The sequence below is a fragment of the Homarus americanus genome, unplaced genomic scaffold (assembly GCF_018991925.1).
Source record: "Homarus americanus isolate GMGI-L3 unplaced genomic scaffold, GMGI_Hamer_2.0 scaffold2539, whole genome shotgun sequence".
NCBI classification, from domain to species: domain Eukaryota; kingdom Metazoa; phylum Arthropoda; class Malacostraca; order Decapoda; family Nephropidae; genus Homarus; species Homarus americanus.
In genome coordinates, this window is record NW_024725489.1 from 631,190 (window position 1) to 649,642 (window position 18,453).

An 18,453-nucleotide genomic window follows, 5' to 3' on the forward strand; every position below is an offset into this window, starting at 1 on the left:
GACTTGTCATTTTGGCCAAAAAAATAGATTTTGTTCAAAATCTCAGTATAGGTACTCCTGAACATGCTGATTAAGACTCTGTTAACCAAAATTTGATATCTGCATTATTACTTATTCAAATGACTTTGAAAAGTAATTAAAATTTTCTAAAAGCCATTTGAACAAGTAATAATCCAGATATCAAATTTTGGTTAACAGATCCTTAATCAGCATGTGATATTTTGGGCTGAGAAATTAATTTTGCTTTCAGAATCTCAGTACAGTATAGGTATTCCTTGAAATGCTAACTAAGGATCTGGTTAAAAAGTTGTTATTTTGCCAATAACTTGTCCTAATGATCTATATTCTGCAATAGTATATTTAATTACATCGTTTCAGATTGCAATGTTTAAAGACAAAATGTAGCATTTGTCACAATTTTATATAAGTTTTAATGTTTTATATTTAACACAGGTACACAAGACATATAGTTCACAGCAGCAGTTCAGCTCATTCAAGACACGGTTGACCTGTAGTTCAGTTACAAGACACCAGCGACACCACATGTTGGTGGAAAGAGTGCTGTCTTTGTGTTATGAACAGAAACTTAATGCTGGCTGGAGATTTTCATTTAATTTTGACAAAAGATTTTAAGTTTGATATCTTTCTTAACTAGATTCAAAGTTTATTTTATAAATGGTTCACTTTACTGTACTTTAATAAATGGTAAAGCTCCAACCTTACAAATAGTCTTATTTAATACAATTATAATACTGTATACTGAAATTAAAACATGGAAATGGTGAGAGAATTCTATCATTAAATATAACATATAAATAAAGAATAGTGTGGCACACTACTGTAGATGAAAATTTGAACACAAACAGTTGAAAAATGTACTGTGACTAGATCAGCCGTTTTGAATTTTATTATCCACACACATGATGACAGACTATAAATATCTGGACACTGATAAGTTTGTATTGACATATACTGTATTCATACAGCTTATTGGTTACAAATGTACAAGAAAATATAATTAATTAGTACAAAAACACTACATGTGAATTACAGTTCATCAGCAAACTTATAATGCCTTTAACTTCAAAGGATAAAAATAATAGTCATGTGACCAAGCAAATAAAGCACATCATGACACACAACACTTCTACAATCTTTTATCTTCAATAAGATTAAATTGCAGCAGAGCAAAGAGGAAAAGAACAATGTTTATATCTACAAAAACACAATGGAATCATCAGAGGATAATCCTGAGGACATAACTAGTTTTTGTTGATTCTGCAATGATTTATATCTGGTCTAGAAAATTTATTTGATAAAAAGAATTACTTTATGAGGTAACAATTATGAGAATTATTTATGCTGTAAACAGATAAATCAGAAAGATTATCGGATTAAATGGATAAGCCAAAAAATAATATAGCATAATTCAGGTGGCAGTGGATCTCATCATGATTAGGAACCCCAGCTAATGCTAAAGGATGGGAGTTAGCTTAGAACAAGTTATCAATGGGGAGTTTAATCATTGGGTGAAGTAAGCTAGGGTTTCTTACCTTCATAAAATCTGTGACAGTTTTGCGGAGTATGCTAAGTCAGAGGATATAATGAAGAGTTTACCAGAAGAAGGGTTGACTTATACAATCACCATCATGTACTGTACAGGCGGACCTCTTATCACTAGACTGCATGGTAAAAGGGGGTGATATAAAACAGCTCAATTAGCATCACGTTGTTCTAACAGAGACGTGTTGACGACAACACTATTTCTTACCCACGAGTGATATACTGTACTGAACTGTACATTATGGGGGTTTCTCTAGCATCAGTAATAGCACTCTTAATGATACTGTTGACCAAAGAAATGTATAAAAAAAAAAAAAAAATCATTCATAATGACACTACAGTAGACATAAAAAAGTACAGTATTGTACAGTACTATTGACAAAAGTACTCATGGGCCAAAACAAATGCTGGACATCAATCCTAACATGCTCCTACAAACATCACAACTGGCTCTCCACCTTACTGCTTCTTGATTTGTTTACATCCTTGAGAATGGTTCAGATGATTGACATAGCAAGACCAAAGCTATTACGACTACTGTACGTACTGCCCCACATGTCTTATGACCAGCATTTTTACATCCATGTTGATGCTTTAACCTTGACTGGGTGGCAAAATTACCAACAATATTACTCGTAGGCCCATTCCCGAACATTTTAGGTAAATAGTAAGTTAAAAAGCATGTCTGCAGGAAGTATTCAAATCTAGCAGGGCAGGATGCTAATTGGTGATGTAATAATCAGCATATGCTTCTCTAACTCACTCAGCATTTGCTTTCCAGATGGGACAAGAGCGATATATGTCACATGGTCTCACCAAGAACTTTTCAACTGTTTTATAAATATAATTTGTAAATTTATACGAAAATAATGAGAATTATAATGAAACAGTGTTGTATGAGGAAAGCCTGTATAGTATGTTATATCCCAAATTCAGAACAAGATGGCATATATATAAAAGAACTGCCCCAACTATATTGATGCTCAAAATATTTGCTGAAGACATTTACATTCTGTCAATTGCCAACTTAGTGTATATAACTTCCTGGGGAATGGACAAAGATTACCTGTATGTACCTGTGTTTGCACTACCAAAAAGTATGAAGTAGGGAACAGGTAAACCAAAATGCAGAATTTTAGAAAAGAAATATGAATCGCTAAACCACAATACTGTACTTGAAAAAAGTAATTATAAGCCTGAGAAGGTTTAGGTTACATAACTCTGGATTTTTAAGTTTAACGTATAAACTTAAATTTATTATTCAAATGAAGTTCTGGGTTTGATGTACAAAGGAAACAAATTTTTTTATATGTACAGTACTGCACCAACCTTGTGTGGATAAGTCAGCATGTAAAGTACTGTACACAAAAAATCTTGATATGCAGTACTGTACTGTACATTCACCATAGCAAATGTTGCAGTTCGCAATTATCATTTGTTTCATTCAAGTACAGCACTGTATCTCCTTATTCATATAGCCTTAAATGTTAGCACATTAATTTGGCTGCAAAGAACAAACTAAACTGTGTTTTACATAGTAATGCATAATTTGATATTCAATACGGACAAAAACATAATGAAGTGAAATGTTTCAAAACACATGTACAGTATTTTATATGAACAATAAAACTGTAAGGTACAGTATACTGTAATCTATATAAAGTCGTCAATACAAATTCACCTTAGTCTTGATCCTGCAGTTTATATACTGTACGCACTCTCAATCCTTCCACTCAAACTCACTCTTATCTGTTACACAAGCTTCCTCCAATCATTTCATTTATATACTGGTATGCTATAATATCCACCCTACCTACTGGTCTCCGCTGATCTCTCTACGGTAGTGTTAAAATTCCTGGGTTCACTTAACACAGACGCTAAGTAATCCCTGATCACATGGCTGACGTTACTGCCAATACAGACCAGTGTACAGGAGTTGTGGGGACATAAGCAGAGAGCAGCAGAACAATCCTCTTTCCACTTTACAGAGGCAGGCAAAAATTAGGGGTTACACAATTCTTTCTAAATCTTTTTCCAAACTACCATTCTTCCCAAATGTATTACAAAATACAGTAATCCCTTGTTAACCGTGGGGATTACATTTTAGAATATTTCCCGTAGTTGGCTAAACTGTGGTTGGCGAGGGCCGAGTCTAATGAGAAATATGGAGTTAAGGTGAGTGACCTCTGAGCCATATCTAAAGTCTTGTAATGTATGGAACATTAAATACAGTCTACTGTATTTAGTTGAGTTCCCTAAAAGTGAGATAAATGGGTATGCTGACCTCCCAGCAGCTTCTAGGCTAGATAGATTCATGGACGATAGAGGGTGGTTGTAACTCCCAACAGGAGCTGCCATGCACAGGCCAACCGGCCTATTGCAGACTCCTTATTTTCTTATGTTCTATGTTCTAGTGAGTTATGACATTTGCCAGCAGTAAAGTTCATAAATAATTATTTTACAATTAAATAAATAGACCAACTTGATTATTTTTTTTTTATTTATTGTATTAAAAAAATATTAATATTGTTTTCACATACCCTTTGAAATTAATATTGGTCATATTAAACCTAACATTAGGGGTAACTTATGTCAGATGCTGCTTGTCACATGGACCATGTGACATTGCCATTATTAAGCAAGTGTGTTGATTGCGGCTGGAAATATTTAAAACATTCAATTTTTCATAATACAACTACAGGACTGTATTAAATTTTGCCCATTTTTGTTTGTAATATAATCATGTTTAGAAAATTTGCATGAGTATGAAACTAAACCATGTACTTGGAGGCATTAAGCATCATCTGTATGCTACAAAATATAAAAATGTGGATACTCAAAACTCCAGTTACTAGTTGGTGAGCCTGTGGTTAGCGAGGGATAACTGCAGCTAAACCTCCAGCAATTTCATCATACATATACTGTTGTGGACAAAAAGAATTCAGCAGGAGGAAGGGAGGGAAGTGGTGTATGGGAGGGTAGATGGACACTTGGCATTGTTGCAGTGGGGAGGCAGTGAATAGTCTCCTCAAACATTCAACTTTTTACAGCATAATTTAACAAAATAAAAATAAATCTGTGGCATGGAAAAGAAAACTGGAGACATAATAGCCATCTCTAGATGACGCTGTACGGTCTCCACCTACCCCTACCCTCTGTTCCTCTCTGCTGAATTCTCTTCATCCACAACTGTACATCCATATAACAAATTTATATCTTCTCATATTAAAAATAGAACCTCTTAACTTTTCATCTCCCTCCAGTTATCAAAGTTACTTTATTTACACCCATTCAAAACTAATTGTGCTGTAGTCCAAACAAAGGGCAGCTTATTTCTTCACCCAAAAACACAAGTAGGTCTACATATCTCTCAATTGATGTGTTTAAGACCATCATCCACCCCATTAGTCTTGATAATGATGTGATAAAGAAATATGATGACATACGTAACTTTTAACACTTAACACTTTAACACTTGCACAGTGTACAGTACAGCATTCAGACAATGACTTATTACACAACACATTCACCTACTTTCTTCACAACATTACTGGCATACATACAGTATATATCACAAACTTCCCCACACTATCACCTCTCTTTCATTCATATTTGTGACAGATTCAGTTCATGTTTCCCCCCTGTTGATAGCTTCATAATACATATTCTTATAAGCTACCAGATAAAATTCCTGAATTTTTTTTCTCAACCTAAGTCACGTCTCCCACTGACACACACAGTAAGGAGACCGATCATCAGTATTGTGACTGACTCCTCTCTACAAATATACCCATACCCAAAAAAATTCTGGATCACATCATGATTAGCTCCCCAGCTTACTTCACCTAATGATTAAAACACCCTAATGCTGCTACCTCGGGGGTGGGAGGGGGGGGGGGTTAGGTTAGGTCATGTTAGCTTAGGCCAGTTTGGTTTAGGTCAGTTTAGGTTAGTATTAGGGTGATTAATCTTAAAGTGAAACAAGCTGAAGGGATTAACCTTTAGTGATCCAAAATTCTACTCTCTTATACATCTCTACTGACTTTCATTTACTCATTCCTGACACCCCAAATACCTGATACTTTTGATACAGTACCAAAAATACAGAACTCATAATGTAATATAAAAAAACCTCCAGTAATATTTATTTTTTTCAGAGTAATGTTGGTTTTAAATGAGATCAAAATTTGCATATATTAGAATACAACCAATAATAATACTACACTGTACATATTAAAAGGACAATACCTGCACAAAAACAGGGCAATGGCAGCCAAATTTGTACATAAATACCATATATGAGACGTTGCCTAAGACAGTGATGAACTAACTTGGAGGAAAACATAACATTGTTGGATTTTAAATGAACCAGGTCTCATTTTGTAGGTATTTTACTGTGGATTATGGGTGGGATAATGCAACAGGGGAAACATTACCACATATGCAGCAATAAACACAAAATATAAATGGTACAAAGTAAAGATGTGTATTATTATTAGTGTATCGTTATGTGAAGTGGTGCGGGAGTGTTGCTGGCGTGAGGAAAACTCCAACCCATTCCTCACTGTCTTATGCCCAATGTTGGTGGATTTCTACCCCAGGACAAAGCTGGAATTTAAGTAGAACAATGACAAGTCACCCACACCATTCTGTAGAACAAGGTCAGGTGTCTGGGACCATGATAGGCTCATCACTGCCTTACTCAATGCCTCATACAGTATTATTATTCATAAATGAATTTGCTTTATTTTATCATTTCTAATGTATCAAACATTTGCTTTCTAAAAAAAAAAAAAAAAAAAATTATGCACATACAGTAAATCCAGAATTTTTGGTAATGCTTAAATTAATTCTTTAACAAATTCATTTATGAAGGAGCTTATAAATGCTTTAAGTGCATAGAAAGGAAAGCTTTAAGAGAGGAGCACATTATTGCTTACCTTATAAAAAAGTGTGTATGGTACTGTAGTATAAAAAAATAAAAAACATCTTGTAGAAAATGTCCATACATATTAACACTATACTGTACAGTACTTATATAATGCAAGGAAAGCTGTTTGTCTGTAATATGTCTACCCTATATACATGTAGTCCTCGTTTATCACAAGACTTCCATTCCCGAAAACCCTCGTGATATGTAAAATTGCTGTACAATGTGAAACCAATTTTATCATAAGAAACAAAGTATTATGGAGGGGGGTTACAGTATTACCACTAAATACTGAACTGGCTGCTCACCAGTTATTTCGGTATAGAGAGGAAATTCTGTACTCGTGTTGCTTTATCGTACAGAACCCATTATAAATTGATAAAAGAACATAAAGTGCATACTACAAACATATATGAAATATGGCCTACAATATAACTGAGAGGCATATGCATGATGTTCCACTCATCGCCGACATTCAATTGCTGTTCCTTCACCATGTTCATGTTGTTTAACCCCTTCACTATGGTGATGCCACTTTTAATATTTTATTTGGCTAATGCCAGACGATTTTATTTAGTTCAGAAGGACACAAAGAAATAAGCAATGTCTAATTTCATCTCAAAAATGACCTTTTTTCACTATTTCTTGATACAAGGTTTGCTTAGCGGATATCTAACGGGTTTCTTTGATCTCATTATGCACGATTTGTAAAGAAATAATTAAGTACATCCATAAAGAACCCCCACACCATGTGTCACCTCACCTACAAACTTCTCACGGATTCACGCGCATAGTATGAATATTTCTCTTGCAATAAAACTGGGAAATAACAGAACATGTGATGATACAATATTTAGTTCATAAGAATTAAAATGCGATAAATTGAAACTGCAATATGCAAACTTGAGATACACGAGGACTACAGTACAATACACAAATCTATGTATTATCTACAGTTACTGTATTATAAGAAATTAATATATTGGCCATTAAGAATACAATACAATACTTACGGCAACAAATAATCTTTTATGAACTATATATTTACACATTATGTACAGTCTTCTAAAAAATATATCATCACTTATATTGTCTGTATGTATATCAAAGGCACCAACCTCAAATCTGCAACAGCGTTGGATTAAATCAAATAACAGACAGGATAAGTTTTCTAAAGCTTCAAGTGACATAAGCTGAAGAGAGAGACCAGCCTATTCCATTTGCATACAGTAGTTTAATTCTGTAAAGCTTAAAGATAATCTAACTTAGGTTTAGTTAAGTTAAGTTTGGTTAGATTAGGTTATGTTAAATTACATCAGATAAGGTTATGTTGTGTTAGGTTAGGTTACAGCTGGATAACATTGAGATGAGTTTGATGAAGGTGAACTGAACTGTGTAATGAAGAGTAAGTAAGGTGGGGAAGTTTTAAGTAAGGTGGGGAAGTTTTAAGTAAGGTAGGAATGTTTTAAGTAGGGAGGAGAAGTTTTAAGTAATATGGAGAAGATTTAAGTAGGGTGGAGAAGTTTTAAGTAGGATAGGGAACACTTAAGTAGGGTATAGCAGATTGGTTAAGTGAAGTTTATCGCTTGGCTGACCGTAAAATAATCCTAAGCCAATACACATCAAGTGGCTGTGCACACTATACACACACATAAACAAACATATCAGTGACTCTTACACTTCTATGAGAATCCAATTGATGATAATGAGGTAAAACTAAATGAATTATTATCAAGTACATTTACAATAATCTGATGATATATAATAATCCCTAAACCATCAAATAGTTACTTGTTGGTCACACTCTTAACAGTTATTCTCAAGTTCATCTTACTAAATATATTATGCTTGCAACCTGATAACTACTGTAGGATTTACGATGTGATATCTTCTCAATCTTGCGGCTAACGAGAATTTTCACGAACCTTTACGTCAGCCTTATTAAACATTAATTCTCACCGCCTGTAATGTGATCGTTATATTCGGTAACTATTCATCTGGAACAGGGAAAGTGAGATGTGAGTTCTTGTTAGTTAATTGCACTGTTGGGGGCAGGATGAAGATGTGGCCAAGGAAACTGTTATTGCCAATATGTGATGGTGCCTGTATAGCTGTCTCACTAGTGTGTAGCAGGAGGACAGGATTATGAACTGTTTGTGTGTGTGTTGCAAATTTTTTCCCCAAAGGCCTGATATGTATGTATGTATGTATGTATGTGTGTGTGTGTGAAAAATCTTCAATGCATTCCGCTCTAAATGTGGTCTCTTGAAGCATGTATCGGTGCGGTTAACTCAGAATGTCATAATTCCTCCATCACACACGCAAGAGCTAGATGGCTATAAGGGTGCCTGGCATCCATCAGTGTGAGTGACAATAGCACAGGTCATGTCTGATATCCTGAACCAACCATGTAAAAAAAAAAGAATTATACTTATAAAAAAATCTGTAAACTTCTCTAATACCTTCATGTTTCCATATAAGGTAACACAGGTGCCGCTACTTCCCCAAATATCTCTTCTAGTGTACCGTACATCTTATCATCTTGATGTTTCCTGGACAGCTGTCAACATAGGCTCTTGCTCACATCCTACATAGCTGACAGAACCTCTACAACTGCGTCCTCTGTAAAGATACTAATGTGTTAAAACTGACAGCTATAACACAATAAATCATATATTCATTAACTTTAATGCATTCTCAACAGTTTTACAGCACCAGGTAGGACAAATATTTTTACAGTGTAAAAAAAGCTTTGAATTCAGTCAATGAGATATGAAGGCACAGTGACCTAAGTACCTGAACAGCCATATAACTGGCCAGGTACAGTACACGGGTCTCTCTCCCTCCCTTGTAAATACTCTCCCCTTTCTAGCCCCCCAAAAATGACCCATCCTTATATTTCAGGCATATCACATAAATAGGTGCCCACTATGCAAAAAATTACAATACTTTTTCATGTTATATCTTGTTTTAATGAGTTTTAATTGACTGATAATAATAAGAACAGCTTTAAAATATCATGCCTTTTCAAGACTGTAACAGGATACCTCCACATGGTTAGAATTCAATACTATACACCCCTCCATTTATCTACAACTTCAATGTAATTATCAACAAATGCGTAAGTGGACTGGATATTTTGTTACTAAATTTTCTGTATAAAATTATTCCTTTTAATCACATTATGTTCCCAAGTCACATCATCTCCTCATTCCCGATTCATTTTACTTTTTCCACTGTGTCCAAGAACATCCATTCCTACCTACAGTCCTTGTCTTTCCATCTGTTTATCTTACCTACAGTGCTTTTATCTGTTTACATTTTCTCGGTGACAGGCAGAGGAAAGGGTCCCTCTGTCCACTTGATTAGTTGGTGTTCAGGGAGCTGTGATGCAGTCATATAGTCAGTGAGGAGTGTCTGAGAGAAATTGTAGTGGTTCTGGTTGCTATCTTGCTCCCTGGGGACGTCTCCAAACTGACGATACAAATCTGCAAAAATGTGTGTTCGGTATAAGGCCTCTTTCACACGAGCATTATTTTGTCGTTCAATGGGACCATTCACTCCAACATGTGAAAGAAGCCTAATAAATAAAAAAAAGTTAACAGACTAATGAAAGCCAGGGATAATAGTGTACAGTTATATATCTCAAAGTCACTCACTCAAGACCCAGATTTCATTGAATTCTATAAAGTACATAAGCCACAATTAGCAGTCACTCTATATATGTGGATTCTTAACACAGGAGTACAGTACAGTAAAGTACTGTATTACACAACAAACCTTTTAGTATAGCAGACGACCAAAGCTGCAAATGTAGATCTGGAATCTTGGAAGCCAATTGCATAGCGGGTGTGACCATATTGTGAGCTTCCCGTGGATTTCCCAAGGCCAGGAAGATGTGTCCAAGGAGTACCAGTGAGCAGGATGTGAGGCGGTTCAGGTCCTCAGCATTTGCCATTTTCAGGGACTCGCGCAAGAATCGTCTAAGATCAAAAGTATCAGCTCAGGTGAATTAATAACACACATAAAAAGTCTGTATTACAAGCAAGGATTTTTCTTGACTGTGTGTCTTACCTTTTTTTGTTTTTAAAGGTACTGGATGGTTTGTGACTACTGTAAGTGCAAGACAACTGAGCAGCAACAACACTAAAAATATCAACTGCTAGTAGGAAAATTGTTTCGTGTTTCAAATAAAACCTAAACAAAATAAATACAGAAAATAAGTTGTAAAAGTAATCACCCACCAGGGACAATACATGATACTGTACCATTAAATTTGTTTTTCATGTCTTATGTGGAGTGATTGAGATGTGGTTGAAAGACTGGCTAAAACACACAGCAAAAAAAAAAAACGAACTCCCCTTTTAACCCTGATTGTACTCAAAGGGTTAAACAAGTAGCAAAGAGTAGCTGAGTGTAGCCACTGTCTCTGAAAAGCTTTCACTGGTGGAGTCTATTATGTAGTAAATAAATTAAAAGTTTCTGTACACTTACTTGCCATCATTATGACGACTAGTGAAAAACGCGTGGAGGCCTTGAACATAAAATGACGCTGCACGCAAACTTTGAGATTGTGTTGGGAGTGTGTCAGGATTTATTCTGTCCATAATAGCTGCAAAGTCCCGTTCCCGCTGACATCTCAGGTACACCACGGCCAGGTTGAGATTTGCAAAGATCCATAGATCTCTGTTCTTTGAGGTCTGCAAAATATGCAATTATTTGAAACTGTATACTGTGCTGTACTGTACTGTACTTACAGCGTCTACAACACGTCATATAAAAACACATGACTACAAATTGGATAGCCACTGTACAGGCATTGTTTTGATATTCATGTATGAACTGCTAAAATGGTGGTTAGTGTGCATACAAGAGCATGATGTAGTGTACAGGTGCCTCAGCTAGGTAATGTGTGGATCAGTGAGCTGGATATACTGTGTGGGTGTAGATACCAGATACATGAGTTGACACAGTGACTGGGGTACATTCTGAAACTTCATTAAAACCAAAACACTTTGACGACACTAATTCAAGAGATCCCCAAAAAGGGATGAAGTTCAGCAGCATTGTGTCCTGTCCTCCAGAGAATTATTCTTTACTGATGTTAACTTCTTAGTGAAATATAGGGCTGAGTTACTTCACACCAAAGTTCTTCAATAAACCATCATGAAGTTTTGAAATAGCCTTTCAAAGAACATAACATCATCACCATCAATGTTTTATGGCTATTTTCCACACTTGCATGAGTTACTTGTGATTACCTGATGGTTGCTGTTAAGTAAAACCAGAAGGGCACTACATGTATAGTCAATTACTAAAGTCCATTCACCTCTCTCCCTGAACCACGAACTCTGAGATTTAAGCTCATGAATCTGAAGCATTTATGGACAGAATAATATATCAGTCCACTGCTTCGGGTTCACGAGTCGTAATCTCAGGGCACAAATTTTACTGAAGTATGGTATATATACTGTAATGTACTGATTACTTACCCTGAGAGCTGCATTAAACTGAATCTCTGCTGCATTGGAGTCATTCATACTCATGGCATAAACAGCTAACAGTGTGTGAAGTTGTGCACGGTGCGCCTGTACAGAGAAAGAACACTTTGAATGTAAACAATATACTGTGTATAAAACTTTATCCTCTGAAAATTAGATATTGTCATTTCTTAAGATCTGAGTAATATTGGTCTTTGAAGCATTTGTTATTATCATTTGTAAAAAGTTCAGTCATACAAGTTAATTAGATAAATAAGTCCTGTATGACAATTGTCTAATATTCAAACATCTCATTGTTATTTGATTCTGTTTCTTTTTTAGTACTGTACAGGATAACCAGACACAAGGGTGGAGCCACTAGCCACACACCCCTGGTCTTAGGACGAGGGATGTGTTCAGCCCAAGAAGGTAAAACACGTACGATAATCCCCCACAAAAAATATACTGCAATAGCATTAATGATGGACACACCTGAAGTTGCTTGGAATCCTGTTGAAGGAGCTGGCACACCTTAGCAATCTCCTTGATGGCTTGAGCTTTAGAGCCAATAATGAGGTGACACATGACACTGTGTTCCAGAAGCAGCAGCTGTAGTGAGCTCAGGATAGATACATTCTCTTCAGCTGAAAACCACATAATGGTATAAAAGCTTTGATTTGATTATACAGTAATCTGTTTTCTAGTTAAGCAGAGAAACAGAAAGATGGTTAGTTTGTAAAGGAGTCTCAAGCCAGACCTGGTTAAAAGTATTAGAAATATTAAAAGTAACTAGATAAAGTTGATTGAATTTCCTAAAAGTGAAGTCAAGGTTTTTAAATTAAAATGTAATATGAGGAGGTCTGCAGATGAATGGCTGGAACAGAAACCATACTGGGTCTGAGAAAGGGGGCAGTGTTCTTCAATTTGTTTGATTATGACATATTCCATAAAGTTGGAAGATAACTTGTGGTCTGAGAAGACTCTGGGAATGAACTTACCTCAGTGATACAAAATATCAGTATAATGTAATGTACTTTCTGTTAAAACTGCCACCGCACTTTATACAATTCTGAGACCGTGACTCAGAAATAACAATATACTGTATTTCCATTAATAAAATTTCCTCTTTATTTTAATTCCACTAACCTTTAAGTTTATCAATCTGCAGCAGAGCTTTATCTGTGTACTTCTGTGCCTTCTCCATGTAGCCCGCCTGCATGGAATGCATCACAGAGACGAGGTAGACCAACACACACAGCTGCTCTCGTGGCAGCCAGGCAAACATTTCACTTCCACTGCTGGGAATGATCTCTGGAATAACAGTCAAACAATACATATAGTTATTGTTCACTTAGCTCCTGTCAGGTAACACCAGTACAGTATAAGAGCAAACACATTTTGTAACAAGGTACCACTGATAGTACATAAAAAAAAAAACTGTTACATCCAGCATAACAGAATAATAAACACACTGAATAACTATTACATTATGCTTGAATGTTTTTATTTAATTATTAGTTTTCACTTTTACTGCAGAAGTACTTACTCATCAGACATTAATTGTATATCATAACTTAGTGAGATGCTCTGAAACATGGAAGGAAAGACAGGTTGCTTAGGAAACCACCCATGATACAAACCTGATGGGAATTATCAAATGAAATATACCCAAGCAAAGATTTATTAAATTTATGGAGGTATTCTGGGATGTTTACAATGATTACAGACATACGATGATACTGTAGTAGGTTCATTGTTCGTCACAGAAGACCACCTTTACTGTAACAAAGTCCATGACCCTCTTGTTCCCCTTGTATATTAAAACACCACCCACCACCAAAATATATATGGCTCAAAAATGTCAAAATTTATCAACTCAAAATTCAGCACTCTCATTAATTCGCACATTACCTTTTCCTTTTCAGATACAGTACAGTACTTACCCTGTTCTGAGAGCTGTGTGATGTTTTGTATGGACTGTTGCAGCTGTTTGAGGGCTGGCTTGACACTCTTCACCTGTCCACTGTTGAGGTTGTGACATACCAGCAGCACCAAGTAGAAAACCTGATGATGAAAGATGAATAAATAAAAACAGAAGAACAGTTTTGAAGTATGTCTGACTTATTTTCCCTTGTATGGATTATTTTCCCATGTATGCATTATTGTCCCATGTATGCATTATTTTCCCATGTATGCATTATTTTCCCATGTATGCATTCTTTTCCCCATGTATGCACTCTTTTCCTATCCCCCTTGAGCAATATTTTCTACTCTGTGTGAGGGAGAGAGTCAATCAAGGGTGTGGACTGTAGTTTGTGTTGGAAAGAGGATGGTACAGAAGAGGAACACAGATGATGATACTTCAGTCACTGCTGCAGGTCTGACAAGTACAGATTTAACCTAAGGGTGGGAGGAAGTAGGAAAAAATCATGAGCATTTAATTTTAAAGGCACAAATTTACTCTAAAATAAGTGACACTCCTCTCATCACATCCATCAGTCAAAAAAGGGCGTTTCAACAGAGTCTTGGTTCTAAAACATAAGGGACTGACATATAAAGTTCCTTACCCTGAGGTGCTCCTTCTGACCCTGGGCTCCATTGTACTGCTCAACACTCTGGTTAGCTTGAGCGAGTAGAGTCTGAACCTCTGCTGCTCCCCGACCCTCCAATAGCATCACCTGCACAAATAGAGTTACCCAATAAATTAAAGCAAACTGGTTTTGAGGATTTTCTGGTTTCCTGGGTCCGAGGTCATTCATGTTGCCCCAGGCCTACCAGTACAATACAGTACACCAAGTTTTGCTTCCACACACACACACAAGCTCAGTTGGACTTTGTTTACTTCTTAAATAAGAAAATAAAGATAACCCCATTGCATGCATATGTAATATAAAAAGAGAGAATTTAATATAGTCTGTTTAAAAGTTTGAGAGTACCCTGGATAGGCCTACACAGCACCATATCTTGGGGTTGTTTACGTCTGAAACCCACAGCTTCATGTGTGTAGTGAGATATTCACCAGAAGTAAAGAATTCAGAAATAATTATTGTCTGGTTGAATGAACAGCCTAATACCTTGATTAATTTATTAATTTTTACCAGCATTAATAGAGTACCAGTATGTCAATTTTTTTGAGAGTTTACAGTTCTGAGGGTCTGTACCTGTAACAAATTATCATCAGGAGTTCACTAGACAGTTGTGAGTCTGAAAGTCATACAAAATGCCATCCTATAAACAGTTCTTGATAACTGTGTGTTCTCTGACCCACTTTAGCATATCACAGCACTGCAAGGAACTGGTAAAACATTATCTATCCACTCCGTCTATTTTTCTATCGTTTAATATGAAAGTAAATCTACTATACGGCCCCGTCAAAACTCAGAAGTCCCATGAGTGAAGTAACAGATATTCAAAAGGTCTGACATAAATAAAAATAAAACACAAACATCACCACCAAACTAACACCTTTAAGGACACAGGGATGATGTGCTCATGTTCTGACAATTTAAATTTCACATAACTCATTATTGTGAGACAAGTTTAAAGACTATTATGTGGTACAAGTATTAGCTCGTTAACATCCTATCTCACTGCTACAAGATACTTAAGTCTAGTACAGTATTTACAGAGCCATGGGTCTCCTCCCACCCAATCAAATACTGACCATGATTTTGCTTAGCAGGAAGAGCAGCTGAGTGTAAGCAACGCCCTGGATATGACAGTACTCAAGACCCATTTGCAGAAGACCACCTGCAGTTGCATAGTCAAGTTCTGCTAACCCTAACTGCTGTAAAAAACATTGCAAAGATTAGTTACTGTACAGTTATATAACTCTAATGACCTTAATAAATACTTTTTCTATGTATTAATTAAACATTAATCTTTTTAACAATAACAAATCAAAATTTTCCTCTACAACAGAAGAAAATTATTTCAAAAACAAGTATGTCTTCTCTATTACTGCCTCTATGGTAAAAGTATAAAATACAACATAATTCAAGGAGAAACTTATTTATTTTCCCAGTAACTAAAAAAAAAACAAATTATATTTCACATCTTATCTTAGTTTTGAATATAGCTTCAGTACACGCAATACGGTAATTTATTACAACCTACCCTAGCCTATCCATAAGTTAGGTTCGGCCCAGTTCATATTAGAATAATTTTAATGATTTGTGGAGTTGCAACTCACTTACCATTAATGGTAAGAAACAGAGTACAGTACAGCACAGTACTGTATAGTATAGTACAGTACTGTACTATAATGCCACACTAAACACACTAGCAGCAAACACCACTCCCACTACAATAACACAACTGCAACCTGTAGTTACAAGTGGAATACCTGTACATTACAGTATTCCAGGATATAGTACTGCTGTAATAATAGAATATTTAATTCTAAGTAAAATGATGAAATATAACTTACAGCTAATTGGAAGATCAGACGACAATGCCAATACACACTCTGGCGAGAGAGCTCAATTGCTCGACGCAGAAGAGATTTGGTATTACTAGCACCTCCGGCTTGTTCGTATAATTTTGCCAATTCACTTGCTGCCTCAAATCGTACGTCATCAAACCCGGCAATGTTCATTGAAAGGTTCCACTGTTGGAAAAAAAATCAGTCAATGAATTATTAATATTAGTACTGGTAAGTCATCCAATACTCGAGTCTACCTGTACTCTTAGATTATCCGAGACTGTTGATGCCGACAAAGGTGTGGGCACATACAAGTATTATAGACGTACTAAAAATGTTACCTTATGCCTTGTTGATCCACTTGTTTTGAGTATTGTATATAATAACATCTGCATGAAATGATACTTTTTGTTCTATCATTAAAATTCACATCTGGGTTCTAATACTGTAAAGTACACAAGTCAGCCAACACTGGGGTAATCATACAGCTGTTGTAATCTCAGTAATACTGTCCGTAAATCACTCTTGTACATCTCAACAACAAGTTCTGTAATGTATTGGACAGCTTCATTCTTACCTTGAGGAACACTGCAAATTAAGTGCAGGAGCTGTAATTTCTTTTACTTTGTTTTTCAGTAGTTTTTCTTCCTTAATTAAAGGTACAGTACCGTTACATTCTGCCATTTCCATTTTTGTGCTTCGAGTGTTGGTGACATGATGATGCGAAAGACTGTTCCACTTATCATACATCATGTGCTTAGGGTGTTCCAATAAGGTTAATTAAAATTATCATGGATTATTTGTACAGTATAATGTAGCAGTTACTTACGGTAGTGTTCATATGGAAAGTTTATATGAAGTGTTTGTATATTAACACTACGAAGCATAAAAATGGTGGTGATTGGATAAAATACACAAAACAAAATACTGTCAAGGAATTGCAGTTTCGTATTTGTTATTTTGCCGACATTTTCTGTTCTGAACACTAAACTATGTTTTGGAGTAAATTTAATTTTTTATACATAACAAACCTTTCCAGTGACCATTGCATTCACACATACGCTTCCAGTGACTGCTAGGTCTTAAGACGAACCAAACTACCCTAACCTAAACAAGTTATATTTATGTATACTGTATACCATATTACATCACTGTTAGGTAAGGTTAGGTTAGATTACGTTGACTCAACTTATCCGTATAAATTATCAACTGACAGTATGAGTTTGTTTCTCAATAACTGATCAAGTGTCAGCTCAACGTGGGGGATAAAGACCATTATTTATAACAGCTCCGGAAAACAAAAATATGAAAACTAGAATTAATCATCTACAATTTTCTCGATACATTAAATGTTGTCTTCAATAAAAAAAAAACTAGTTGAGACCGGGTGGTGTAGGTGTGCTAGTATTGCTAACTATTACAAGCAAGAGTATGAAATGCCTGCACTTGATTTGCAGGCGAGACACAGACAATATCAGAGCGAGAGACATTACCCAGGTGAGAGAGACATTACCCAGGTGAGAGAGACATTACCCAGGTGAGAGAGACATTACCCAGGTGAGAGAGACACTACCCAGGTGAGAGACAAGACACAATAATATTACTCACTGCTTGTTCCAGGTGGTCACGAGCCAGCTGGGAGTTATTAGTGTACTGTATGAGGAGGTTGGCCAGCTGGAGGTGGGTACGGGCCTCTACCTTAGGGGGGGGACGGAAGGTCAGGACTGCTTGGAGACACTGAACACAGCTCTTAATATTAGCAGGCTCTTGGGTACGGAACCTCTCAGCCAGTGCTAGTAAGGAGAGGTAATAAGCATCTTGGGAATTAGCCATAGCATCGAAGTTAAGACGAAATAGAGCGACACAGTGGGAAAAAAAAGTATAATGTGTCCCTGGACGCCTCTGAGACCTCCTCCTCCCACCACCTTGTAAACACTAACCTCCAACTCCATTTATTTACACTAAAACACAATTAATACATACAATTATATACTATACCTCATAAATTATATATTACAATATTATTTTCATCATTAAAATAGAGTAATTATCATAAA

At 36.0% G+C, this 18,453-nt stretch overlaps 2 protein-coding genes across 3 annotated transcripts in view; one reads left to right on the forward strand and one right to left on the reverse strand.

Moving 5' to 3' along the window:
- LOC121864908 (queuosine salvage protein-like) overlaps positions 1-640 on the forward strand; it is a 13,536-nt gene extending 12,896 nt beyond the window's left edge. For both annotated transcript variants that reach the window (XR_006088695.1, XR_006088696.1), the window contains one exon: positions 454-640. The gene's annotated coding sequence lies outside the window, so the exon portion shown is untranslated. The remainder of the gene's footprint in view (positions 1-453) is intronic.
- LOC121864907 (MAU2 chromatid cohesion factor homolog) lies at positions 405-18,317 on the reverse strand. The gene is made up of 12 exons (XM_042364084.1): positions 18,005-18,317; positions 16,403-16,582; positions 15,638-15,760; positions 14,541-14,651; positions 13,917-14,037; positions 13,120-13,284; positions 12,466-12,617; positions 11,986-12,081; positions 10,988-11,193; positions 10,274-10,476; positions 9,790-9,981; positions 405-9,115 (listed from the first exon to the last, which is right to left on the reverse strand). The coding sequence occupies exons 1-11, from the start codon at positions 18,227-18,229 to the stop codon at positions 9,809-9,811; spliced, it is 1,755 nt and encodes a 584-aa protein (XP_042220018.1). The 5' UTR covers positions 18,230-18,317; the 3' UTR covers positions 405-9,115; positions 9,790-9,808.
- Positions 18,318-18,453: the final 136 nt, after the last annotated feature.

Bases quoted from the DNA above. Each gene is read 5' to 3' on its own strand.
- LOC121864907 (XM_042364084.1), bottom strand. From the start codon at position 18,229: ATGGCTAATTCCCAAGATGCTTATTACCTCTCCTTACTAGCACTGGCT. The intron at 12,618-13,119 runs GTTAGTGGAATT...TGTGGTTTTCAG, and splicing joins GCAGATTGATAAACTTAAAG to CTGAAGAGAATGTATCTATC. The intron at 12,082-12,465 runs GTGTGTCCATCA...TTCTCTGTACAG, and splicing joins AGGATTCCAAGCAACTTCAG to GCGCACCGTGCACAACTTCA.